Below are 27,701 nucleotides of genomic sequence, written 5' to 3'. Positions count from 1 at the left end.
ATCAAAACTTAATTTTTGATTAGTAATAGGCATTGCTAAGAACTTCATTTGGACAACTTTAATATTCTCAATATTTTGATTCTTTTGCACCCTCAGATTCCAGATTTTCAAATAGTTGTATCTCAGACAAATATTGTCCTATCCTAACAAACCATACATCGATGGAAAGATTATTAAATTCAGCTTAAATCTCAATTTCAAAAAATTAACTGGTTTTGTGGTCCAGGGTCAAATTTAATTCTTTGCATATGTCCTCAAAATTATTCATTGATACATTCGTGCACAAATGTCCGCTAATATTGAGATAGATCGATAGATCGATCGATCGATAGATAGATAGATTATCGATTTTTCTTTTATGCCAAAAATCATTTGGATAATAAGTAAAGATCATGTTCCATGAAGACATTTTGTAAATTACCTACCGTAAATTTATCAAAACTTAATTTTTGATTAGTAATAGGCATTGCTAAGAACTTCATTTGGACAACTTTAATATTCTCAATATTTTGATTCTTTTGCACCCTCAGATTCCAGATTTTCAAATAGTTGTATCTCAGACAAATATTGTCCTATCCTAACAAACCATACATCGATGGAAAGATTATTAAATTCAGCTTAAATCTCAATTTCAAAAAATTTACTGGTTTTGTGGTCCAGGGTCAAATTTAATTCTTTGCATATGTCCTCAAAATTATTCATTGATACATTCGTGCACAAATGTCCGCTAATATTGAGATAGATAGATAGATAGATAGATAGATAGATAGATAGATAGATAGATAGATAGATAGATAGATAGATAGGTAGATAGATTCTGATGATGTAATTGTTAATAGGCTGTACTGCATGAGGTGTATATATGGCATGTTATCTGGTGACACAGAAGCATCAGTGTGTGTGTGTGTGTGTGTGTGTGTGTGTGTGTGTGTGTGTGTGAGAGAGGGGGGGGGGCCAAAAATACATTGTATGGGTCAAAATGACTGATTTTTCTTTTATGCCAAAAATGTTCCATGAATATATTTAGTAAATTTCCTACTGTAAATATATCAAAACTTATTCTATATTCTATTATTCTATATAATATATAAACGTATAATATGTTCATTGCTAAGAACTTCATTTGGACAACTTTAAAGGCGATTTTCTCAATATTTAGATTTTTTTGCACCCTCAGATTCCATATTTTCAAATAGTTGTATCTCGGCCAAATATTGTCCTATCCTAACAAACCATACATCGATGGAAAGATTATTAAATTCAGCTTAAATCTCAATTTCAAAAAATTTACTGGTTTTGTGGTCCATTTAATTCTTTAATTCTTTGCATATGTCCTCAAAATTATTCATTGATACATTCGTGCACAAATGTCCGCTAATATTGAGATAGATCGATAGATCGATCGATCGATAGATAGATAGATAGATAGATAGATAGATAGATAGATAGGTAGGTAGATAGATTCTGATGATATAATTGTTAATAGGCTGTACTGCATGAGGTGTATATATGGCATGTTATCTGGTGACACAGAAGCATCAGTGTGTGTGTGTGTGTGTGTGTGTGAGAGAGAGGTGGGCTGGAAGGTCTCTGAAGGACACTGATGGAGGAGGGAGGAGCTGCCTGGGAGCTCTGGATCATCCAGCAGTGCATGCACGAGACCAGGAATTACTCGGGATAATAATACAGTGTTCATCAATCCTCATCTTTGAATCCACCTCCTTCGGTTTGCGATCCTTTTGTCTTTCTCCAACTCTGAAGGTAAGAACTCAACTGCTCTCTGATACAGTAACGCGGATTAAAACGCTTGTTGGTGAACTGATCAGTCACATTAAGAAAGGTCATTTCACGTTGATTTAATTCGCTAATTTATTCCCGTTAATAAATGAAGGTAGGCGCAATTGTGTGACGTCATCAGTGCTCGGCGTGATGTTGGGATTAAAAAAGACAGAAAGTTACAGCCGCTTTGGTTTATAAACTGGGTTTATTGAATCGCACTTTAGTCGTATAAGAGCGCTATATTCTCGATATTTGCTATATCTAATACCCAGTCGTTTTACTGTAACGTCTCTTTTTTTTAATAATTTTTACATTTATTTAACAGTTATTTGCAGTATTTATCGGCTTGTGATAGATATAATGCAATCTCAAGGAATATGTAAATTATACAGAGTATATGTGAGCTGTGTTGTTAGATTTTTCAGGCTTTTGCGCTAATTGGACTCTTAAAGCCAGATTTAATGTAGGCTATAGACTTCACTGCATTAGATAAGAAACTATTAGAGGCACTGTGGCTTTTATGTGCATTTATTACTTTTCAAAAAGAGTAGTGTAAAGAAGTCTGCTTATCAAATGATGGTAAACCTATTCTCAACAGAATATAAATGCAAAATTAATTGCAAAATGGTTCAGATGGACAGTTATTTAAAAACGATTCCAGGTGTGAATTTACTATCTAGGTCCTTGTATACTGCATGCTGTAATAAATCTTAACTTTAGGAGTTTATTAAACAATGTGTTAACCTTGTATCACAACAGGCCAGTTTACTTCAAGTATGCTCCCACATGTTAAAAGTCTATGCATCAATTTAGGAGTTTTAAGAGTCGAGGACCAATGTCATGGCATTCATTCTCTTTCTACCACCCTTTTCAGGCTGCATTTGACCACTTCAGGTTTTCAGTTTACCTAGACTAGCTCAGCATTTGTAATCTATTTAGACTTTATAGTCATACTGGCCCTTTAAAACATGCATGTTGTTTATATGTGTAATTTTATGTTTAATCCATTACATTTGTTTAACAGTTTGTCTAATCTAACATATGCTGTTCTTCTGATATAATGCAATCTCAAGGAATATGTAAATTATACAGAGTATATGTGAGCTGTGTTGTTAGATTTTTCAGGCTTTTGCGCTAATTGGACTCTTAAAGCCAGATTTAATGTAGGCTATAGACTTCACTGCATTAGATAAGAAACTATTAGAGGCACTGTGGCTTTTATGTGCATTTATTACTTTTCAAAAAGAGTAGTGTAAAGAAGTCTGCTTATCAAATGATGGTAAACCTATTCTGAACAGAATATAAATGCAAAATTAAAATGGTTCAGATGGACAGTTATTTAAAAACGATTCCAGGTGTGAATTTACTATCTAGGTCCTTGTATACTGCATGCTGTAATAAATCTTAACTTTAGGAGTTTATTAAACAATGTGTTAACCTTGTATCACAACAGGCCAGTTTACTTCAAGTATGCTCCCAGATCACTTCAACTTGGGGGCTTTTCATATAATTAACAAAGCATTTCTACCTAAGGATGATGATTTTTCAAAGGTAGCTGTCTGAGATGGCGAACTGAGACATGGTTTATCTAACATTAGCCGCACATTATTAGCTCGTTGATAATGTAGTCAAACCAAAGGCTAATGATATCAATTATCTTCCCAGCATTGTAAAGAGTGACACATAAAGTCAATTAGCATTCTGATAGATCGACTTGTACAGCCCTGCATAATTCACTCTTCCTCTTTGGAATCAGTTTCTGGTTCAAACATGGCTGAATTAAACCAAAACATTGCCACTTGTGTAGCGTTTACTACTTCAGTTAGCCGAGTGAATGTGGAGCCGTGTGTGACTGAGTGGAGGCGGGGACTAATTTGTATATTCATGCTTCTGTGTAAACTAAATGAGATAAGGGGGTAGATTTATATTGAGGCCAGACTTGAAGAAATGATTTTCATTTAACACTTAAATATGTCATTTGTGAGGATTTCATTTTTAGGGGGATTTTTGAAGAATAAAGTGTTAACGCGCGGTCACATTAAAACAGTTTATGCAAGATTTCATCAGCTTAAACACAAGTGAAGAGAGTGATTTCTATTGAAATTTGTCTGCAAAATTTAGCAGAGCGGCAGTAAATGTGACCGTGCCGATGGGAATTTTCTTTATTATTACATGGCTTTCTGCAGTAGCCTACTTGACTTCGTGCCATTCTGCAGTTCAATTATTTTTGCATAATGCCCGTTAATAATTTACTGTTGTACATAGCAACCAATTTCTTAGTTTTGGTGGTGTCTTTCTTCTCATGTTATAAAATCATTTATATCCAAATCAGTATTTTATATCTATTTATTTGGTGAATGACCATCTAATAAGCATAATAATGTACAGTCAGTGTGTTCTAACGGTGGTATAAGGGGTTTATTTTGTGATAATGACCAGCTAACTGAGATTTAGAATCAGATTAGAATTTGAATCGGTTTCAAATCTGACTCATCTTTTTACTTTCCTTGTCGATATGGAGGATCACATGAGGTTTCCTGATCTAATCGGAGTTAGTTGGCTTAGTCTTCTTTTAATCCTATTGCTCAAAGCAATCCTCCCTAGATCTGTTAAGGATCTTTGGTGTGACCTTTGACCCAGTAATAGTTGTGTTGCATAACGGTTCACATTTTTCTGTCATTTTATGGATCCGACAAGTAGGTTTCTGCAAGGAAAGGGAGATTAGGTTGTCTCTGTAAAATAAATTGCATTTATATTTTATGAAGGGACTGTTCTCGTAGACGTTGCTTCGTTGGAGAGTTGAGGGTTTGTTGTCTTTTGCTGTTGTAAAATGTTAGAGGTTTGTTAGGAGTTGTTTCCATCCAAGGTGAATTTTCCATAATCTGGGCTTTGTTCACACTGCTAGTGTTTCAGATTTGGCTTTTTGAGTCTAATGTTTAGGACTGACTGTATGAAATCATATCAGTTCGTTCAAACAGTGTAGTCAATATTTGGTTTATCTACTCCAGTTGCAATGACTAAAGACTTTCATCTGGAACTTCTCAGAGCTGCTGTCCCTGTGGAAAGTCAGTGTTTGATTTGAGTGCATATATGACACAAAGTATAAATGGTTTCAGGTCGAGACATTCCTCATTCTAACTAATTCAGAGACAACATGAGATTAGCGTACATTAGTTCTCAGCGTGAGCTTTGTGATATCATGAAGGAGCACAGCAGGATGGAGTCTGTCGGTAGCTCTTACGTCTGGGACTCAGCAGGGATTTAAGTCCTAACATAAATAGGAAGTGTTCTGTTTGCTGAAAGGGCAGAATATTAACGACAGAGCAAAAACAAATCTGAGGAGATATACTTGCAAAAATGCTTTTAGAACCTGTAAGGAATAGGCTTCTGGGGATATTTGGCAGATCTTATTAAACGTGTTTTTAGTTTTGACTGGGCTATTTTATATAAGACAAGGTTGACTGGGCTTTATTTAATGACTTTTATAGTTTAATTAATTTAATCAATGACTTGTGCCATGATTTTTTTTTTCCTGAAAATTTGCAGAGTGATTTCTTTAATTTTTGTAGATAAAGTGTAGGGGGGTGTGATACTGACAAAAAATATCTCGATATTTTCTGGGATTTTATCGATAACGATAATTGGACGATATTTTGCTGAGTGTGTTATTGTGCTGGTGTCTTAAGGACTACTGTGGACGGCTGACTTCTAAGGTTTTTGATATGCCTCATATTCAGTGTTGTAGTCAGATAGAAATGACTCTTTTCCAAAAAGTTTAAATTGATTTTTACCTGTTATGGGCATTTTTCCCTATAAAGAGCAATTTTTCTAAGTGTGCATTATCTTTTAAGTCAAATTCTTATATTTAATCAGTGAATTACAATAAAAAGACATTTGGGCTGTTACCAAGCAAATGAAATCAGTATCAATAAAATTCATCTTTGCAGTGCAGATGAAACACAGAAGCTGCATCTGAAGTGGCATTTAGATGTATTTACCCACTACTGTTTAGTGCAGAACACGAATGCGTTTAACTTGCGATTACAAATGCATAAATAATGTTTTGATATAGTAAACATAAAACGTTGAATACTGATATTTGAAATTATTTAATAATAAAAAGAATCCATAAATGTGAAATTTAAATCGCCAGCAGGTGGCAGCAAGTCACTGTTAATAAGGGAGTCATTGCGATTGAACCGAATCATTTAAACGGTTGATTCATTCAGGAACTAAACACGTGTTTGGAATTATTTTTGTTGTCGAAATATCACAAAAACATGCAATATGGTGTCTAAAACGTAAGTCTCTTAATTAACTTCTTGTTTTGAACTTGTAAAAAAAATCAATATTACATTTATAATCATGGAATTTTTTGGAGAGAAAAAAGGCACTCTTTCTATGATATTGATAGAACTATATGAAATGATATAAATGTGTAAATTTTTCTGTCCCCGTATAATTTTGTTGTCATTTTAGGCTGAATCATGCAGTGGAAGAATGCACTCTAAATGCACACGCACTAGACTTCATGTAATGTAAGCGTACACGCTGTAGGAATGTTTTGAATGGTTTTAGCAAAGTACTCGATAATGTCAAATCGCACATTGTTAAAACAACAATTACGATATTATCGCAGACGATATATATCGCACACATCCCTAATAAAGTGTACACATATTCTTTTCTATTGCTTATTTTATATTGAACAGTTGCAACTAGGGGTGTGCGATATATATCGTCTGCGATAATTCAAAAAATTCAAGATATGGGGGCAGAAAATGTACATATTTATATCATTTCATAGTTAAAATCACTCGAAGAGTGCCTTTTTTTTCTTCAAAAATAAGCATGGTTACAAATGTGATACTGATTTTATACAACAGTTCAATGAACAATAAGTTAATATTAAGACACTTAAGTTTTAGACACCAATATTGCCTGTTTTTTGCTCTATTTCGCCAACCGAAAATAATTCCAAACAGCCACCACAGAACAGTTCTGCGTCTCTGAGCAATGAGACGTTTCGTTCCGAATGAATCAACCATTTTAATGATTCGGTTCAGTCGCAATGACTCACTTGTTAACAGTGACTTGCTGCCACCTACTGGCGATTTTAACTTCACATTTTAAGTATCTTCATTTTAAAAATAATTTCAAACATCATTCAATGTTTTATGTTTAAAATATCAAAACGTTATGCATTTGTAACTGCAGGTTAAAGCACTCCATGTCCCTCTGAGCTGAATTAAATACATACATTATGTGATGAAGTCATGTCCGTGCACGTGCACATTTAGAGAGTGTTCTTTCACTGCATGATTCAGTCTATTAAAATGCATCAAGAAATATCACAAAATTCAAGATATGGGGACAGAAAATTTACATATTTATATTATTTCATATAGTTAAAATCACTCGAAGAGTGCCATTTTTTTCTTCAAAAATAGGCATGATTACAAATGTGATACTGATTTTATACAACAGTTCAATGAACAATAAGTTAATATTAAGACACTTAAGTTTTAGACACCAATATTGCCTGTTTTTTGCTCTATTTCGCCAACCGAAAATAATTCCAAACAGCCACCACAGAACAGTTCTGCGTCTCTGAGCAATGACGGCGTTTCGTTCCGAATGAATCAACCATTTTAATGATTCGGTTCAGTCGCAATGACTCACTTGTTAACAGTGGCTTGCTGCCACCTACTGGCGATTTTAACTTCACATTTTAAGTATCTTCATTTTAAAAATAATTTCAAACATCATTCAATGTTTTATGTTTAAAATATCAAAACGTTATGCATTTGTAACTGCAGGTTAAAGCACTCCATGTCCCTCTGAGCTGAATTAAATAGTGTGTAAATACATCTAAATGCCACTTCAGATGCAACTTCTGCAAAGATTAATTTTGTTGATACTGGTTTCATTTGTTTGGGAACAGCCTAAATGTCTTATTATTCTAATTGACTGATTAAATGTAAGAATTTGACTCAAAAGATGCACACTTTTAGAAAAAATGTCTTTACTAAAGGTAAAAATGCCCATAAAAGGTAAAATTCAATTTAAACTTATATGAAAAGATTAATTTCTTTTCACTGTGAACTGACCACACAGAATGAAGAATATCAAAAACTGCAGCTGTCCATGGTAGTAAGATATCAGCACAGTAACACACTCGGCAAAATATCATCTAATTATCATTATTGAAAATATCCCAAAAAATATAGAGATATTTTTTTTTTCAATATCGCACACCCCTAGTTGCACCTTTATATCTCAAAGTCGTGACTGTAATGTGACTCATATTTTGACATTTTTATTTCACAATTGCAACAAATGCTTCTCACAGTTGTGACTTTATATCTCGCAATGTGAATTCATATTTTACAAATGTGAATCTAAAGACATACACTTTCAGTTTTCCTTTTTTTTTCCAAAAACATAAAAATAGGCAATACTTTTATTCAGCAAAGGCACATTAAATTGATTAAAAGTGACAGTAAATACATTTATAAAAAAGATTTAAATTTCAAATAAATGTACTTTTGGACTTTTTTCAAACCAAAGAATCCTGAAAAAAGACTATTTCTACAAAAATATAAAGCAGCACAACTGTTTTCAACATTAATAACAAAAAGAAATGTTTATTGAGCAGCAAATCAGCATATTGGATGCTGAAATTTCAGCTTTGCATCACAGGAATAAATTACATTTTAAAATGTATATTAAAACAGAAAGCAGCTGTTTTAAATTGTACTAATATTTCATTATATTATTATTTTGTACAGCAAATAAATCAAATAAGTGCAGCCTTGGTGAGCATAAGACACTTGTTGAAATTTACTATGAACTTAATTTTTTTTTTTTACTCCAAACTGGCTTTTTGCAGAAGTTCATCAGTCTGTTGTGAGTTATAATAAATAAACCAGTCCAGAACTCGTACAATTAAATCCTGATTACATTTCCAATGTTTTGTAAAGCAGTCCGTCTGAATACATCTACAAAAATGAATGTTTCTGACAGTAATGATGTAAAACAATGTCCTTAAATTACATCATAATAGAAATAACTGCTTATGCAGATCTTCTTGAATGGCAAAAACATGGAAATATAATAAAATGTTCAAAAACAAAGAAATGAGACCCCTGAAGCCAGATGTTTTGCAGAACGTAGCTGTGTCGGCCTGCATTTATTATGGAAACAATCACACAACCCTTAATTACTAGACAAGCCCTAGTAGGTTAGATGCAGTCGTCCTCATATAAGACCACAGGGTATAATGTTGTGTCCATGTTTTGTGTAGTGAATTATAGTAAAAATTATTTATGTAAAGAGGCCAGGCATTTACTCGGCTCCAGAGCACGGCTATAAGCAAGATTATGTCATGTCTGTGTGCTGTGGGACAATGCCAGTTGTGTTTCTGACTGAATCGCATTGGTCTGCTGGAAACATTTATCTGTTTTAGTCACTCATTGTAAATGGTGTTCATTTTATCTGTGCAGCAGCGCATCTTTCAGTTCCTTTCATGAGAGCGTCGATGAATTAAACAGACTATGTGAGAATGGAACTCAAATTAGTGATGATTTGTCTCATTTGAGTCGGTTCTTTCTAGTGGTTCAGTCAAACCGATTCACAAAGCCTTTGGAAGTGAAGTACTGATGATTTATGTTAATCTATGTTATATATACAGTGGTGTGAAAAAGTGTTGGCCCCCTTCCTGATTTCTTATTTTTTTGCATGTTTGTCACACTTTAATGTTTCAGATCATCAAACTAATTTAAATATTATTCAAAGATAACACAAGTAAACACAAAGTGCAGTTTTTAAATGAAGGTTTTTATTATTAAGGGAAAACAAAATCCAAAACTACATGGCCCTGTGTGAAGAAGTGTTTGCCCCCCTGTTAAAACTGTGGTTTATCACACCTGAGTTCAATTTCTCTAGCCACACCCAGGCTACTCTGTGGACTGACGAGACAAAAGTTGAACTTTTTGGAAGGTGTGTGTCCCATTACGTCTGCCGTAAAAGTAACACTGCATTTCAGAAAAAGAACATCATACCAACAGTAAAATATGGTGGTGGTAGTGTGATGGTCTGGGGCTGTTTTGCTGCTTCAGGACCTGGAAGACTTGCTGTGATAAATAGAACCATGAATTCAGCTGTTTACCAAAAAATCCTAAAGGAGAATGTCCAGACATCTGTTTGTGACCTCAAGCTGAAGCGAACTTGGGTTCTGCAGCAGGACAATGATCCAAAACACACCAGCAAGTCCACCTCTGAATGGCTGAAGAAGAACAAAATGAAGACTTTGGAGTGGCCTAGTCAAAGTCCTGACCTGAATCCTATTGAGATGCTGTGGCATGACCTTAAAAAGGCGGTTCATGCTCGAAAACCCTCCAATGTGGTTGAATTACAACAATTCTGCATAGATGAGTGGACCAAAATTCCTCCACAGCGCTGTTACAGACTCATTGCAAGTTATCGCAAATGCTTGATTGCAGTTGTTGCTGCTAAGGGTGGCCCGACCAGTTATTAGGTTTAGGGGGCAAACACTTTTTCACACAGGGCCATGTAGTTTTGGATTTTGTTTTCCCTTAATAATAAAAACCTTCATTTAAAAACTGCATGTTGTGTTCACTTATGTTATCTTTTACTAATATTTAAATTAGTTTAATGATCTGAAACATTAAAGTGTGACAAACATGCCAAAAAGAATAAGAAATCAGGATTTTTTCAATTTTTCACGCCACTGTATATATAATATAGTGTGGGTTTTTAATATTATGTTGTGTTTTATATATTGTTTATGTTGCTCTACATGACCTTTTAAATTGCCTTTAGTGGACAAATAAAGTGTTTGAATTGAATATGTATTATTTTTTCATGTATTTTTTTTCAGATGTACAGTATATAGAAACAGTATGCACCGAATGAACCAAACCTGCTTGTTGTTTGCATTTCAGGAAAAGTGGTGTTTTATAAACCACAGATGCAAACCCTCTTTAACAAGAAAGTATAACTATGCAAAGTACATTAATGCAAATCCTGGACAGCAGAAGAGTTACAGTGTGTCTCACCGCTGCTGTGACATTCACTCGTAAATTTGCATGATGAATCTCTTAGCATTTGAATAGCATATCATCCCTGCATGCATTCCCTCTCTTTTACCATAGGTAAATTATTAACAATGAAACATTATGAATATTGTCTTGTGAAAAATATATACATTTTAAATATTTTATTTTTATTCCAATTCAATTTGAAACATACAGTCTTAGTAAACAGGCCTATACAACTTATAGGTATTCCTGTAGCTCAAACAGGGAATGCATAAATTGATTTTAAAAGTTGTATACCTTGATTGCTTGATTGCAGTTTATGTTGCTTTTAATAAAAGAGTCTGCCAGAAGCATAAGTGTGAAATACGAAATGCAAATTTGAATGTACAATCCTAAACACACAAGATACAAAATGTAAAAGCATTGCTAAAATATACAGTGTTATTTTATAGCACTGGCTCCTTCTATTTTTCACTTAGACAGAGTTGATAGATCATATGTATGGCATCTCGTTGGTTGCCCTGGTAACTGTGGAGATGAGCGGGAAGGTGTGAAAGTGCTGGGTGTCGTTCCTTTGTCTTCCATCAGATCTCAAGATCTGCTCCTTCACTGAGAACATCAGGCAGGAATTCTCTAAAAACAGGGTTGTGAGGAGGAACTGCTTTAAAAAGCCATTGTAGCCACTTTATATGAGCTCCAGAAATAGTTGTAGTGATATATTTGTGATCTTTTCTTATATTTCTTGGGAAGCATTCTGAGTGAGGAGTAAATACAAGCTGAAGTAAGTTTCTCTCTTGGGGATGTATATTGCACTGAAAGGTAATGACAGGCTGTGATGTGTCAGGATTCCCCAGATTACATGTTGTAGTTTCAGATTTATGTGGGATTGTGGTAGATTATGCGCACTAGTAGCTGTATGATGTGGTTTTAATGGGAAATAAGATGGCTTGAATCCATGTTAATGAGAAATACTGTTAGAGCACTTGTGCAGTGACTTTTCCTGCCCCCATAATCCAGTGGGTTTAGTATAATACTGATGCTGTTTACACCAGCCAGCCAGCAAATCAGATTACAAGAGAGATCGTGAAAATGGATGAGTTCAGAAATGTGCCAGCGACACTGAAATATTGCTTGCATTTTTTTTTTTTATTCTTCACTCACTTTTGTATTTTTCTCTGTGCTGTTTATGGTATTTATGGAAATTCTGTACATGTTTGTCATCTTGCCTAACATCTCCTTGCATCTCTTGCAGGTTCTGGTGTGGTGAAGAATGCAGAGAGGATGCAGTAAAACCAAAACATAATCTTTCACAATCACTGAAGAGTAAAGAGGATTTTGATTTGCAAAGAGAGACAAAAGGAAGTGACAATGGGGCGTAAGAAGATCCAAATTACTCGCATAATGCATGAAAGAAACAGACAGGTGAGACGAAGATGTCTGCTGCATGAATCCAGACTAAAACTGTAGTAAAGAAAAATGTTAGGTGCTTTCCAAGTCAGCTACTAGATGTTAAAAATTTGTGGGGGGAAAAAACTTCAAAATTGTGTTAAAACTCTTATTCAGCAAGAATGCATTAAATTGACCAAATATGACAGTAAAAGCAGTTATGTTAAAAGAGAGTTATTTTTCAAATAAATACACATTAAACTTCCTATTCATTAAATAATTATTGGATCACACACAACTGCACAACTGTTTTCAACATTGATATTAATAAGAAATGTTTATTAACTGATTTCTGATGGATCACATGACACTGAATACTGGAGTAATGGCTGACGAAAATCAGCTTTGCCATCACAGGAATAAATTCGATTTCAAAATATACTATAATATAAAACGTATTATAAATTGTAATAATATATCATAATATTACTGTTTTTTATTGCATTTTGATCAAAATATTGCAGCCTTGGTGAGACTTCATCTTTAAAAATAATTTAATAATCTTACTTTGTGAACTGTAGTGTATTTTTGCACATAAATCAGCCATAATCCACACCAGTCTCTAGATATCATTAACTAGTATAAAACTAGTTCTTACTCAGAACTGGTTCCATTTTTTTAATAACCAAATTAAAACAAGCATGACCTTTGCAATTGATTCACGAGCAGGAAACTATTATAAACCGCATTTTTTGAAGGAATTGGTCAAAAACCTACTTAGACTTACAAATCAGACACAAACGTTTAAGTGATAAGTTTGAAGTGATTAAGTGACTTATTCAATAACTCGTTTGGAGCGTTTCGGCACTGAACCACAGTTAGTTTTGTAGTGCTTCCTTTAAAGGGTTAAAAATGGAATGGTTAAACATTCAGAATAATTCAAATCCTTTTGATTCTAATCCATAATCAACAGCATCTGTAATCACTGGATACAAATGTTTATGTCACAAAACAGTGACTTATAAATCAGCTTTGTAGACCATTGGAGCAGAAGGAACGTCCCACACCTTCATTCCTAACATATATTGATTTATATCTGTTCATATGTTCGCTCAGGAGCGCCCCGTGGTCTCTTAAGCATGTTTAATGAATGGACAGGTCAGACTCGGGGTCTGTCGTGGTGGGACCGGGCTGACCCTCCTCCCTGCACACAGGAGCTCTTGTCTGGGTTCCTCAGCGGGCTGCAGTCCCTGTGGTGTGGTCGCAGTAATTAGAGCAGTTCTGGGCTCCACATCTCTCATTAGGACACTGGTCAGTCTGAGGGCTTGTACAGTGTCTCTCTCTGCCCCTGACGGCCATCACTCACACTAAAACCACAGGGACAGGCCTGAATTTACCCAGTCTGCACTGGAATGTAAGTTTAAAATACCAACCCGCACCACAAACCCTATGTAGTCTGGGCGCTCTTGTTCGGGATAGTATTTTTGGTACACACAGTGTTTTTGATCAGTGATCTACACTGAAGGTTTTGAGTCAGTGACATACATATGTACGTAGAAATAGGTTCCTGTGTACATGAATAATTCCTCTGTACTGTATGTTGTTAGGTTGGTGTTAGTTTACTATATAGTTGAAAGCCTTGATCTATTTTAAGTGATAGCATGATGTAAGAAGCCCAGTGACTTCCTGTTAGCATTATCATTAGAAAAAACGTTTGCTTTTACCATATCTTTTGAATGTTTTAATCTTATGTTGACCAAGGTAATATTGTGAAATATTATTACAGTTTTAAATAACGGTTTGCTATTTGAAAATGTAATTTATTCTTGTGATGCAAAGCTGAATTTTCTTAGCATCGTTACTCCAGTCTTCAGTGTCACATGATCCTTTAGAAATCATTCTAATATGCTGATTTTCCATTCAGTTTCCATTTGTTTATTATTATTATTATTAATGTTGAAAACAGTCGTGTTGCTTTTGAGGAAACTGTTTTTTCGGGAATCTTTAATGAACAGAAACGTCAAAAGAGCAGCATTTATTATCAATAGAAATCATTTGTAACATTATAAATGTCTTTAGTGTCACTTTTGTCAATTTAATGTGTCTTTGCTGAATAAAAGTATTAATTGCTTTCAAAAATTTTACTGACCCCAAACTTTAAAAATGGTACTGTACATGATAGTACATCAGATGGTAATTTCATGGTCTATATGCCATCTGAGTACTGTATTTATATACAGTAGTAGGGTATGTATGTATATTGTACTCCAAAGTGTAAATAACATAGCATTAGAACCATATCCAGAAAAACATGGTATTGCCATACTTCACTTCTTTTAAAAAATTACACGTGCCATGATTGTACCATAGTATTCCTGGAAGTACCATGTTAAAAAAGTACATGTGTACTACCAGTTTTTTTCTTCTTATGGTACCATGCTCTAAAAACATGGTAAAACCATGGTAATTTTGGTACTGTTGTCTTTCCAATCTAATATATTATGTTGTTGTTTTCATTCTTTTTGGCTCTGATTACTCTTGGTCCACATTGTACATAACTTGACTGTAGTTTGGTTGAAATAGTTTTCTTATCCAAAAGCACTCATCAATCCTCTGTAAGAGTCTCTGGAACGCTGTGTTTGAGCATTTCTAATGTGATTTTACACTGTGACATTGACAACAAACACGGAAATAATTTGTTCTCAGTGTTTCATGTACTGCTGTAAGAATGTGTCCCTCAGCTGTGAAGTGGCAGCAAGCTTGAGATTCCTCAGGGAGGGTGATAATTGGCAGGAAACATGAGATGATCTGGCAACCCTGACAGCTGGACTTCTTCCGATACTATTAATGAGCGTACCCTCAGAAAAAAAACAGTACACTACCATAGTAGTTTCTGTAAGAGTATTAAAAGCTTGAAGTTGTATGAAATATTACATATACTGCCATTTAAAAGTCAGGTGATAAAACATACAGTAAAAGCATTAATATTGTGAAAATATTACAAATTTAAAAGCACTGTTTTCTGCTGTAATATATTTAAAAATGTAATTTATATCTATATAACAAAGCTGAATCAGCATCATTACTGCAGTCTTTAGTGTCACATGATCCTTTAGAAATCATTCTAATATGCTGATTTTCCATTCAGTTTACATTTGTTTATTATTATTATTATTAATGTTGAAAACAGTCGTGTTGCTTTTGTGGAAACTGGTTTTTCGGGAATCTTTAATGAACAGAAACAGCATCCTTCAATAATCATTCTAGACTGATTTGCTGCTCAATAAACATTTATTATCAATGTTGAAAATAGTTGTGCCACTTAATATATTTTGTGGAAATTGTATGTTTTGTTATTATTATTAATGTTGAAAACAGTCGTGTTGCTTTTGTGGAAACTGGTTTTTCGGGAATCTTTAATGAACAGAAACAGCATCCTTCAATAATCATTCTAGACTGATTTGCTGCTCAAGAAACATTTATTATCAATGTTGAAAATAGTTGTGCCACTTAATATATTTTGTGGAAATTGTATGTTTTTTTTTTCTGGATTCTCTAATTAATAGAAAGTTGAAAAGAGCATATTGACATTTTATTGCATCCATAATTTGTTTCCATAATCTAGCTTTTGTCTGGACAAAATCAGTCAACAGTGAACAGTTCTTGATCAAGTTACTTGAACTCCTTTTTGATATTCATGACCACAAGGATAACATTTCTAACCTTCTTAATATTTCTCCTGTCATTTTCCTAGGTGACGTTCACAAAGAGGAAGTTTGGTCTGATGAAGAAGGCGTATGAGCTCAGTGTTCTGTGTGACTGTGAAATAGCCCTGATTATCTTCAACCGCTCCAATAAGCTCTTCCAGTACGCCAGCACAGACATGGACAAGGTCTTGCTCAAGTACACAGAATACAACGAACCTCATGAGAGCAGAACCAACTCGGACATTGTAGAAGTAAGTGGCTACACACTTCAGCGTGTGAAGTTCAAAAGCAGAATAAAATCTCAATTGCTATTTGTTGTAATATAATTACCAGTATTAAACTGACTGGTTTTAATGTGCTCCCATGTATGTTTAAAAATGCTCTTATGACGTTTCACTGTAGTGATCTTGATTCACTCTGAATCTTATGACCTATATCTGATTTCACAGAATGGCCTTTAACAGATGACACTAATGCATGTAGTAGCAGTAGCATCTGGAGATGCGGGCTGCTTTTACTGTTGCTGTAATACAGTTAGCAAACTGTTGGGCCGCATTTCAAGCATGCAGGCTGAAGTAATTATAGATCACTGTCTTCAGTGAGGCATGTGCTCAAATTACATCTTCATTTTCACATGCATTTGCTCTGTTTACAATTAACATGTGATGCTAGCCAAGGTTATTCCGTGCTTTTCCTTTTACCATATTATATAGGCAATTGTCATCTGTGTTTACATTGATTCATAATTGCTTTCATACAAAGCGACTCATACACCACCTGTCAGAAGTTTGTATTACGATTTTACGAGTCTCTTATGCTCACAAAGGCTGCATTTATTTGATCAAAAATACAGTAAAACAGTAATATTGTGAAATAATATTAAAATAATTGTTTTCTGTGGAAGCCCGTTTCTGCCACAGGATAAAAAATGTAATTCTGACTTTTTTTCCTTGCAATTCTGAGAATAAAAGTCTGGCGAGAGTCAGAAAGTCAGAATTGTGCTATAAAAAGTCGCAATTACCTTTTATTATTTTGTATTCCATAGCGGAAGCAACAAAAAAAAAAAAAACAGAATTGTGAGATAAACTCAGAATTCTGAGAAGAAAAAGAGTCATAATTGCAAAATGTAAAATCAGAATTCTTAGAAACAAAGTCAAAATTGCAAAATGTAAACTTAGATAAAATCTCAGAATTGCGAAATGTAAAAGTTCAAATCAGAGTTACATTTTGTTCTAAAAAAACAAAAAACTTTTCACCAAAAATACAATATTTGTTTGCAATAAGCAATGAGACTTTCTGTAGCGATACCAGGTTTAAAGTGAATGCGTGTTCAGCGTCTTGCTATCTGTAGCTAAATGCTGGTGCTGAAGTCATGTGAACAGATTTTGTGTGAGTGGTGCTAATTGGTTGTAGCTAAAAATAAGGATCCAGTCTTATCCAACATTCATACTGAGGAAACCTGAGATACTATCAGTCAAGGACGTGGCTTTCTTGGCGAGTGCTGCTCTCATTAGCCTCCATGAATCACAAATCACTTACGTGTACCAGAAATGCATTTCTGAATCAAAGTTATGTGTGCTGGTCTCACATTAGCGTACACACTTACTACTGAGGTTGTGATTTACAGTATATTAGCATGCCATATAGCGTATAGGAACCTTGAGCTTAGTTGCCACTTTAATTTGATATTCAGACATAATATGCATCCAAATAGAAATTATTTTAAAGATTGATAAGGAGGGTTATCTAAGAAAATTAATAAACCTGCCTCTAAGTTACAAATAATTATACTTCAGTGTTATAGGAATAGTTCACCCAAAAATGACAATTTGCTGAAAATGTCCTCACCCTCAGGCCATCCAAGATGTAGATGAGTTTGTTTCTTCATCAGAACAGATTTGGAGAAATGTAGCATTCCATCACTTGCTCACTAATGGATGCTCTGTAGTGAATGGGTGCCGTCAGAATGAGAGTCCAAACAGCTGATAAAACATCACAATAATCCACAAGTAATCCACACCGCTCCAGTCCATCGATTAACATTGTGTGAAGTGGAAAGCTGTGTGTTTGCAAGAAACAAATCCACTGTTAAGACATCTTCAACTTTAAACCAGTGCTTCCAGCAAAACTACGAGTCAATAATCTATAATATTGCTTTCTCCAGTGAAAAAGATGTCTCGTCTAAATCAGGAGAGAAATATGCACAGATTAAGTTACAAGCGAAAACAGTCCAAAAAGCTTCTAAACAAATATGTTGGTGGGGTTTTATGTAAGAGAACAACAGGGGATGGATTTTTGTCATTGGAGGAAGCGTTATTATGGATTATAAACCCTGGTATTTTGCCCAGAAACAACGGTTTGCTGTGGTTTGAAATAACTTAGTGATGGATTAGTTTCTTTAAAACACAGCTTTTCACTTCACAAGATGTGGTGTGAATTATTTGTGGATTATTGTGATGTTTTTATAAGCTGTTTAGACTCTCATTCTGACGGCACCCATTCACTGCAGAGGATCCACTGGTGAGCAAGTGATGCAATGGTACATTTCTCCAAATCTGTTCAGACGAAGAAACAAGCTCTACATATTGGATGGCCTGAGGGTGAGTACATTTTCAGTTTATTTTCATTTTTGGGTGAACTATTCCTTTAAGAGAAATGCAAATATCCAGTTGCAAAGAAAACATTTAAATGCAATCTCTTCCTCAAGACAGATTGGAATGAGATTAAATGGAGAATTTTGCTTTAGCCTCCTGCATCTCATACAGTATGTGTCTCCTCTACAGTTTATGAAGAGATTTAGTTGAGATTTGTAAGAGAATATTGTGTAATTTTTGTGTTTTATTGGAGATCGACCATAGCGGACCATTTCGCATTGATTACTGAATGACTATACCTAGGAAATTGGTCATAAATTGCATTAACTCCTTCAACCTGGACGTCCTGGAGCCGATGATGAGGATTAGAGTAGGGCAGATCCTGACACATTAGTCAAAATCTTCACTGCATATCTTTTTGGTTTTGATTTCCATATGATTAGCGCTTAGATTTGTTTCCAGATTAATAGAGAATCAGAACCTCCTAGCTGAACTCTTTAACTTCTATCTCAGACATAGGCCCAGTTATAACATTAAAGCACAGAGTTACAGCATTACAGACGCCTGAGGATGAGATAGGCTTCTGATTTCCATTGACTCTCATAAGGGCCCTTAAACCGCTGCAAGAGGGTCCTCAATCTACTGTCCTGAACTTTTGCTTTGGCACTGACTGTAATATTCAGTAATAGGTAGGAAAATATTCTGTATGGATATAATACATTGATGACATTTGCCTAAATGAGCAGTATATAACTGAGTTAAATGTATGCAATATTGCATCCCATAATGCAATGTACTCAGCTTGCCTTTTTAATTTCCAGTGTGATAAGAGATCATAACTGGATGGCAACTGTTAAATTAAACATTCAATATGATGAGGTCACATGACAACAATATAAAACATAATAGTGTCTACTTTTTTACTTCCTATTTAAAAAATAAAAATCAAGGTAGTATACAGTGTAGCTGAATAATATATTTTGTATTTGGTTTATAGTTACTCTCTTATATATCATGCTCATTTGATGCTGTTCCAATATTACGTCTGCAGTGTGCACTCCATCCGTTTATAGTAAAAGGTATTTTCAAAGAAGAAGAATTTGCATTTTTGTACTACTATCAGACTAGCCTTATATTTGTATATTTTTCAAATAGACATTGAAAATCATAGTGAATGTTAGAGTTTTAATGCCATCATACTGTTCTTCTTTGCTGCTCCTTACAGGTGCTAAACAAGAAGGAACAAAGAGGTTGTGACAGCCCAGATCCAGAAGCTTCATATGTCCTCACACCTCACACGGAGGAGAAATATCAGAAGATTAATGAAGAGTTTGACAATATGATGAGAAATCACAAACTTGTAAGCAGTGTGATGCATGTTTTGCGTCTTGGCATCCCTGTTAGACTACACTACTGTTCAAAAGTTTAGGGATAGGAAAATGTTTTTTTCTCTCTTTTTTCCCACTTCCCTTGTGCTCAACACACCATCTTAGAAACTACATAGCAACACCTTTACAACCACTCTAGCAACCACAGTACAGTACCCACCTACAGTAGGTAGCAACACTGTAAAAACAGCCAAAACACGTCCTTGCAACCATCCAGAACTCTAGCATTTGCACAGGTGACCACTACTAATCAGTGCTGAGTAGTAACTGGTTACATGTAATCTGGATTAGGTAATCAGATTCTAAACATTAAGTACTTGTAATTAGATTATATTACATTTTTAAAAATTCTCATTATCAGATTGCAGTTACTTTTTTATGGATTACACGATTACGTATTATTCACACAATAGCAGTAAATTATTCATAATTTATTGATTCACCCCAGCCCCTATTTTTTTTTTTCTTCGTTTAAATAATTTTTTCTGTATGAACCTACCACTTATATACATGAGACTAATTATGCAAAGTAACTAAACACTGATGAGCATAGCTGTGAAAAATTATGTCTTCATCATATCCAGTGACCTTTACTAATTATTAATATTGGAAGTCTGAACAAAAATATTTCAAACCTGGAAGACTTTGTCCATGTAATATCATTAATGTTTGTTCATTTAATGTAGTGAGTGATTCCCAAGGTTTTGACATTTTTATGATTTCATTAATTATTAGCTTTTCATTAACACCCTACAGTTTTTTTTTTTTCACAAACCCTAGTTTGGGATACCCTGCTGTAATATAATGTTCAATGCTTTTATTGATATTGTTAACCAAAAATTAAATATATTTTCTTTTATTGATTTTTTTTTTTTTAAGTCTTAGTGGCAAACAAGTTGGGTCAAAAGTAATCAAAAAGTAGTCAGACTGCATTACCTAATATGTGTAATCCAGATTAAGTTACTTGCTACAGTTTTTGTAATGTAATTTGTAATCAGTAACGCACTACGATTTGTAAGTAATCTACCCAGCACTGCTACTAATCTAATTTATCCCTTCACATCTCTCTCACATCTTCTTCTTTATCTTCATCAGCCGGCTGCTCTGGGTCAGCAGAGTTATTCGATACCTCTGACTTTGCCCGTCACCAACCCCACCACGCTGTCCTACAGCACAGACAGCTCTCTGGACACCCCAGTGTCCCTCAGCGGGACGAACATGCTGTCTCTGTCCTCCAACAGCCACCAGAGCAACAACAGCACTGCTGTCATGGGTCAGTATCTACTGCACATTACCATCATTTTTGAATGCGATACCATCATGATGTGGCTTCCCGGACATGATACATGATAATGTGTGCTGTACAATAGTAATTTCATGTTATGTTTTGAAGTAGCTTGGAATTCCATGTAAATACAGTGGTTGATTAGGGTGACCATACGTGCCATTTTTCCCGGATGCGTCCTTGCCAGAATTTGTTTTGGCTTTGTTTTCCTGTTTTCATGCTTGCTGAAGGTAATGATCGAAAAGTAGTTTGACCAATAACATGCAGGCATTGTACATAATGGACCAATCATGGTGTGTGTGAGAAGGTGGGATTTACGGTCAAAGCGATGCAATTACGCGTACATAGGATGTGTGACTTAAAAGCAGTGCGGGTCAGACCGATCAGTGCTTGACATCAACGTACCTCGAGAGCGTTTTGAAAGCATAAGGAACCGTCTGTATGGTACTTTGATGTCATACACCGATGTACACACGCAAACAAAGCCAAAACCTAGATATTTTAGGCAATATAGAAATCCTGGCCAGGACGCGTCTGGGAAAAATGGCACGTATGGTCACCCTATGGTTGATATGCTAATCGTTCCTTTCCCTGGTATCAAAATATTATAGCATTGCCATTGCTTTGGTTCCGTCAAATCAGTCATACATCCAGTTGTTGCAAACCTGTAAAAATTAGCTTTCGTTCCTGGACACAAAATAAGATATTTTGAAGAATGTTGGTTGATGGTAGCCATTGACTTCCATGGTATTTTTTTCCCTACTATGGAAGTCAGTGGCTACCGTCAACTGTTTGGTTACCAACATTCTTCAAAATATCTTATTTTGTGTCCAACATCTGAAAGAAATGAATTCAGGTTTGAAACAACTTGAAGGTGAGTAAATGATGACAGAATTTTCATTTTTGGGTGAAGTGTCACTTTTATCAGTCATATGAAGTTTCATTTTCATATGTTCAGATGGCATGCCAGGTTTCTCAGACATCACTCTTCCAAACGGTGTACACTCCAGTCATGTGGGTAGGTACTTCCTTTTTTGGTTAACTTATACAATGTGCCCAAATGTAATGATTAAGTTTCTCTAAGGTATCAGTCTGTTTAAAGAACAAACATTAAACGTGATTTACTTCCCTGCATGCTGTGCAGTTCTACTTACATGAGAGATCAGATTACAAACCATTCACAATGTGAAAGTGAATGTTTTTAAAGAGCTGGATGTGTATATAATTTACTGTATTTTGGGCATGAAGCCATCAGTTTTCACTATACTGCAATTATTTATGTTGCATATAAATGAAAGTAGATGAGAATGTGGCAGATCCTGTATGTGTGTTTATACAATATGTCTTTGTGTGTTAATCCTTGATGTTGATTGGTGTGGGCGGGATGTGAGGTCACGACTTCATGCAGGACAAACTGATCTTTTTATTCCTCACTAGTCTTTTCTGCATTTCTGATTTGTCTGTTAATGAAATGCTCCTGGTTAAAGACAAGTGAAGCTCTGTATCTTATAAAGATATAGAGCTTCACTTCTCTTTAAGCTCTGTAGGCCTATATGCTGTCGTTTACTATAGAAAATAATTTAGATGTTTCTCAGTTAAAAACTGAGAATGTGTTTAAATGGTTTAAAGTCAGAAATTATATTCAAATGAAATTGTATATAATTGACAAAAAATGACTAAATGAAAATTAAATACACTGCCATTTAAAAGTTTGGGGTCAGTTTTTTTTTTGTTGAATTTTTTTTATTTTATATTATTCTTTAGTAAGGAGTCTAAGGACACATTAAATTGATAATTTGAAGTGATAGCAAAGATCGATTTTGTCATCATTGATCCTGCCCACCCAAGGTTTACGTTTTTGACAACACCAGTGCACAGTTTTAATCTACAGGTGCATCTCAATAAATTAGAATGTCATGGAAAAGTTAATTTATTTCAGTAATTCAACTCAAATTGTGAAACTCGTGTATTAAATAAATTAAATGCACACAGACTGAAGTAGTTTAAGTCTTTGGTTATTTTAACTGTGATGATTTTGGCTCACATTTAACAAAAACCCACCAATTCACTATCTCAACAAATTAGAATACTTCATAAGACCAATAAAAAAACATTTTTAGTGAATTGTTGGCCTTCTGGAAAGTATGTTCATTTACTGTACATGTACTCAATACTTGGTAGGGGCTCCTTTTGCTTTAATTACTGCCTCAATTCGGCGTGGCATGGAGGTGATCAGTTTGTGGCACTGCTGAGGTGGTATGGAAGCCCAGGTTTCTTTGACAGTGGCAGTCAGATCAGCAGTCTTCCCCATGATTGTGTAGCCTAGTGAACCAAACTGAGAGACCATTTTGAAGGCTCAGGAAACCTTTGCAGGTGTTTTGAGTTGATTAGCTGATTGGCATGTCACAATATTCTAATTTGTTGAGATAGTGAATTGGTGGATTTTTGTTAAATGTGAGCCAAAATCATCCCAATTAAAAGAACCAAAGACTTAAACTACTTCAGTCTGTGTGCACTGAATTTATTTAATACACGAGTTTCACAATTTGAGTTGAATTACTGAAATAAATGAACTTTTCCATGACATTCTAATTTATTGAGATGCACCTGTATACCTCAGCCAAATTTTATTAATATCCCTTTTTGCTGTGCCTCATTTAGCTAATGGCTTTGTTGGCAGTTCAGAAGGAAACAGTATGGGAAGAGTCGTTTCTGCAAAATCTCAAGCGTCGTCTACATCGGGCCGCAAACCTGATCTCAGAGTGCTCATTCCTCCTGTGTGCAAGGGCACTGCTTCTTCACTGGTGAGAGTTTCTTTTGTCTGCCATCAGCTACAGATCTGTAATATGTCAATGAAACATCCTGAAATCATTAGACAATGAGAAAGTATTGACCTGTCTGAAACTGTCCTTCCTTAAATCTATTTCTTGCAAGCCGCCAGAGGAAGGAGAGGAACATTTGGTAAGGGCAATTTGATAAAGTTTTATTCAGAAAAGCTTTTAAAAAATGACTCATTAACTAGGTCATAAAAAATGTAAGAAAATCGGCTGTGATACAGCTAGCTAATGTTTAACAGTTAGAGGATATGAGGCCATCTAGTGGTTCAGTGAAACATCACAATCAAAGCTTACACTGAAACCTTCATAAACTGCTCTGTTTATGGTTAACTCAAAACTATATAATATTAACTGAAAACATAGTCCCAAAGATTATTTAGACAATTAAGAGATATGTATATTGCTTTGTTCTGTTTTTTGTTTAGTTTTTTGCCGTTCTGTTCTGTTCTTTTCTTTTCTTTTCTTTTTGTTTTGCTTTGATCTGTTTTGTTTTGTTTTGTTTTCTGCCGTTCTGTTCTTTTATTTTATTTAGTTGTGTTCTGTTATGTTTTCTCGTTTTTTTTCTTTTGCTTTTTTCTGGTCTGTTCTGTTGTGTTTTTTGTTTTGTTTTTGTTCTGTTCTTTTATTTAATTTAGTTTAGTTTAGTTTTTTATTTGCTATTTGTTTTATTTTGTTTTGTGTTCTATTCTATTCCATTATGTTTATTTTATTTTATTATTTTGTTTTGTTTTGTTTTTCATTTAATATAGTGTCATTTAGTCATTTTAAGTGTGGTTGAAGTTGCCCAAATTTGTTGTTGTGTATGTTAGCTGATTAGTGGCACTTTTTTGCAAAGGGATTTATGTTAGTCTGCTTAATGTGACAGTGCAGTATGATATACCAACATCGATGGTGGTTAATATCAAATATTCAAAGGATTTCATTTTTGAGTAAAATATGAAAATGAATGAATAGGGAGCATATAATTTTACTGTTATCTGTTTTGCTCCACACAAATCAACCACTGTTGTTTGCACCATGTTCATTGTTTATTTAAACCTTAGAGAATAGACAACTCTCAGTTCAGCCAATCACTGAACACACCCGTGGTATCCATGGCAACCCCCAGTCTACATCCCCAGGGCCTTGTGTACTCAGCCATGACATCATCTTTCACTACAGGTATATAATTGACCTGTACATAATACATCATATAATACTATTTGATTCTGGACCTCATGACACTGGTGAAAGACTATTCTACTATTTAACTTTTTCATTTTTTTTACAGATTTTGCCTTGAGCAGTACAGAGCCCAGTTCTTTACATAGCTTCAGTTCACCAGATGCTGTCACATCAGGAGCAGGGTCTTCATGGAAACACAGTCATCATGGTCAGCCAGGCTTCAGTGCCCAGAGGTGAGGATGTGGGATTGTGGCATGCATTTCCTTCATTCACCTATTAGTGTTAAATTGTTAAACCACAGAAAGATATTATACCTAATTTGAAATGTACTTCATACACTTTACATTACATCTGCTGAAAGAAAAGTTCAAAAGTGGAATCAATTCCTGGTACATACTGGTCAAGGGTCCAGCTAAACGTCATACCAGTTTGAGAGTGTTTTTTTTTTTGGTTCAAAAGGGTCTAGCACAACTATAAATGCACAACTGCATTCACAAACCCTTTAACTTTTTCCCCCCACAGTTGTTTGTGAGAACAAAATGAGAAGGTTGTTTCAGAGGGGCAGTTACATTTATTATTTTTGTTAACATTTTATTATTTATGAATCATGTACAATCAGACCAGTAATATGTGTTCAAAATATGATATCAATTTTGATTCAATGTTGACTTCAAGACATACAGGTTTAGGATTGTTGCAATTTTTGGGGGGCATTTTTTGGAAGTCTCTTATGCTCATCAAGGCTGCATTTATTTGATCAAAAATACAGTAAAATTTTAATACTTTGAAATATTATAAAAATTTTAACTAACTGTTTTCTATTGTAATACATTTTAAAATGTAATTTATTTATGTGGTGCAAAGCTGAATTTTCAGCATCATTACTCCAGACTTCAGTGTCACATTATTCTTCAGAAATCATTCTAATATGCTGATTTGCTGCTCAAGAAACATTTATTATTATTATCAGTGTTGAAAACAGTTGTTCTGCATACTATTTTTGTGGAAACTGAATTATTTGATAAATAGAAAGTTCAAAAGAAAAGCAATTGAAATATTTTGTAGCATAATAAGTGTCTTTATTTTAACCTTTGATCAGTGTATTGCATCTTGGCTAAATAAAAGTATTAATTTCTTTAAAAAAATCAAAAATCTTACTGACCCCAAATTTTTTCACATTTTTGTAAATAGCATACTAATAACCATCTTTGTTCTCTCCAGAACCACACAACCTCAAATTCAGGCTTCTGACTCCATCAGCATCAAATCAGAGCCCATCTCCCCTTCCAGAGAGTGTGTCGGTCACTCGCTGTACCCCACTATCTACACCAGACCTTGGCCCAGCTCTGGAAAAGAAGTGGGCCGCTCTCCTGCTGAGAGCTTCAGTTCTTCTGGCAGTTCATATGAAGGTAGCGACCGTGAGGACCAGCGGCTGGACTCTCACCCAGGCACCGCTACATCAGGACAAAGATCATCACCAGAGACAGAGAGCCAGGAAGATCCCTCAGTCAAGCGCATGCGCACAGACTAACTTAGTATGTCTAAAGTCACATTTCAGATATGCACACTGCTGTTGTGCAACAAACACAAAGCACTGCTTTAGAAGTGTGAAGAGGTGTCTCTGAAAGGGAAATACAAAGACCGTTATTGTAAATGAGTGCGTTTTGTTGTTTGTACTGTTATAGGATTTTTTGATATTGTTAAAAACCTAAGCTATGAAGTGTATGACACTGTTTTGTCAATAGAGGGTTAGCTTTGCTGCATTATTTGCAGTATATTATTTTTTGCAAGCCAAATGTGTTATTTTATCTTTTGTATTTTTTATTCGAGTCCTCAATCAAAGTCATATAAATATTGATAGGGATTTAATATTTGCTGTAGTTTAGTGTATGCAGAGTTTGATGCCCTAGTAATCAAAATTCTTAAAAATTTTCCATGGAGTGCTTACTTGTCTGTCAAGTTTTAGATGAACCTCAGGTATCTGCATTTCAATTATCAACTGGCAGCCAAATGACAATTCCAGTTCTTTCAAGGTTTGTGGAGAACAGATGATAAAATGGCCCAAAAATGGTTGATTAATTAAATTTATTAATGTAACCACCTAGCAACGCCTTTGTGGGTGATAAAATGAGCTAATCATACATTTTACTTTTGTTCTTAAAACCACAATCCCTCTATAAGAGAACACACTATAAACATGTCATTCACAAATAATTTGTGAATTAGGTGTTTAATATAATTTATACAATGTATATACTGTTACTTTAAAATACCTGATATCACAAGCATTTTAAAAATATATAAAATATTAAAATGTCTTTTATAGTGTTTTTATTCTGATTCTGCTGAATGTGATGGGAACAGTCGAGCTTTATAACCATTTACTAGTTGTTTTGTGAACATTAAAATCACTGTCTCCAAAGAGACGCTTAGGTATTTTGCTGCTAATACCAGGTTTTATTTGACAGCTGTTCCTCTTTACTGACACAGTGTGTTTGT

At 34.7% G+C, this 27,701-nt stretch overlaps 1 protein-coding gene across 1 annotated transcript; it reads left to right on the top strand.

Moving 5' to 3' along the window:
* The first annotated feature begins 1,691 nt into the window (after positions 1 to 1,691).
* Positions 1,692 to 27,051, top strand: LOC107563193 (myocyte-specific enhancer factor 2A-like). The gene is made up of 11 exons (XM_016247999.1): positions 1,692 to 1,761; positions 12,094 to 12,263; positions 15,982 to 16,185; positions 19,754 to 19,888; positions 21,012 to 21,189; positions 22,160 to 22,219; positions 23,863 to 24,005; positions 24,136 to 24,162; positions 25,082 to 25,199; positions 25,309 to 25,435; positions 26,424 to 27,051. Exons 2-11 carry the CDS (start codon positions 12,210 to 12,212, stop codon positions 26,731 to 26,733), a joined length of 1,356 nt encoding a protein of 451 aa, XP_016103485.1. The 5' UTR covers positions 1,692 to 1,761; positions 12,094 to 12,209; the 3' UTR covers positions 26,734 to 27,051.
* Positions 27,052 to 27,701: the final 650 nt, after the last annotated feature.

Source organism: Sinocyclocheilus grahami, unplaced genomic scaffold (genome assembly GCF_001515645.1).
Source record: "Sinocyclocheilus grahami isolate Dianchi unplaced genomic scaffold, SAMN03320097.WGS_v1.1 scaffold861.1, whole genome shotgun sequence".
NCBI lineage: Eukaryota > Metazoa > Chordata > Actinopteri > Cypriniformes > Cyprinidae > Sinocyclocheilus > Sinocyclocheilus grahami.
Note: the sequence above shows the minus strand (reverse complement) of the source record. Positions and strands in the feature narration are given on the sequence as shown.

Bases quoted from the DNA above. Each gene is read 5' to 3' on its own strand.
- LOC107563193 (XM_016247999.1), top strand. From the start codon at position 12,210: ATGGGGCGTAAGAAGATCCAAATTACTCGCATAATGCATGAAAGAAAC. The intron at 22,220-23,862 runs GTAGGTACTTCC...TGCCTCATTTAG, and splicing joins TGTACACTCCAGTCATGTGG to CTAATGGCTTTGTTGGCAGT. The intron at 24,006-24,135 runs GTGAGAGTTTCT...ATTTCTTGCAAG, and splicing joins AGGGCACTGCTTCTTCACTG to CCGCCAGAGGAAGGAGAGGA.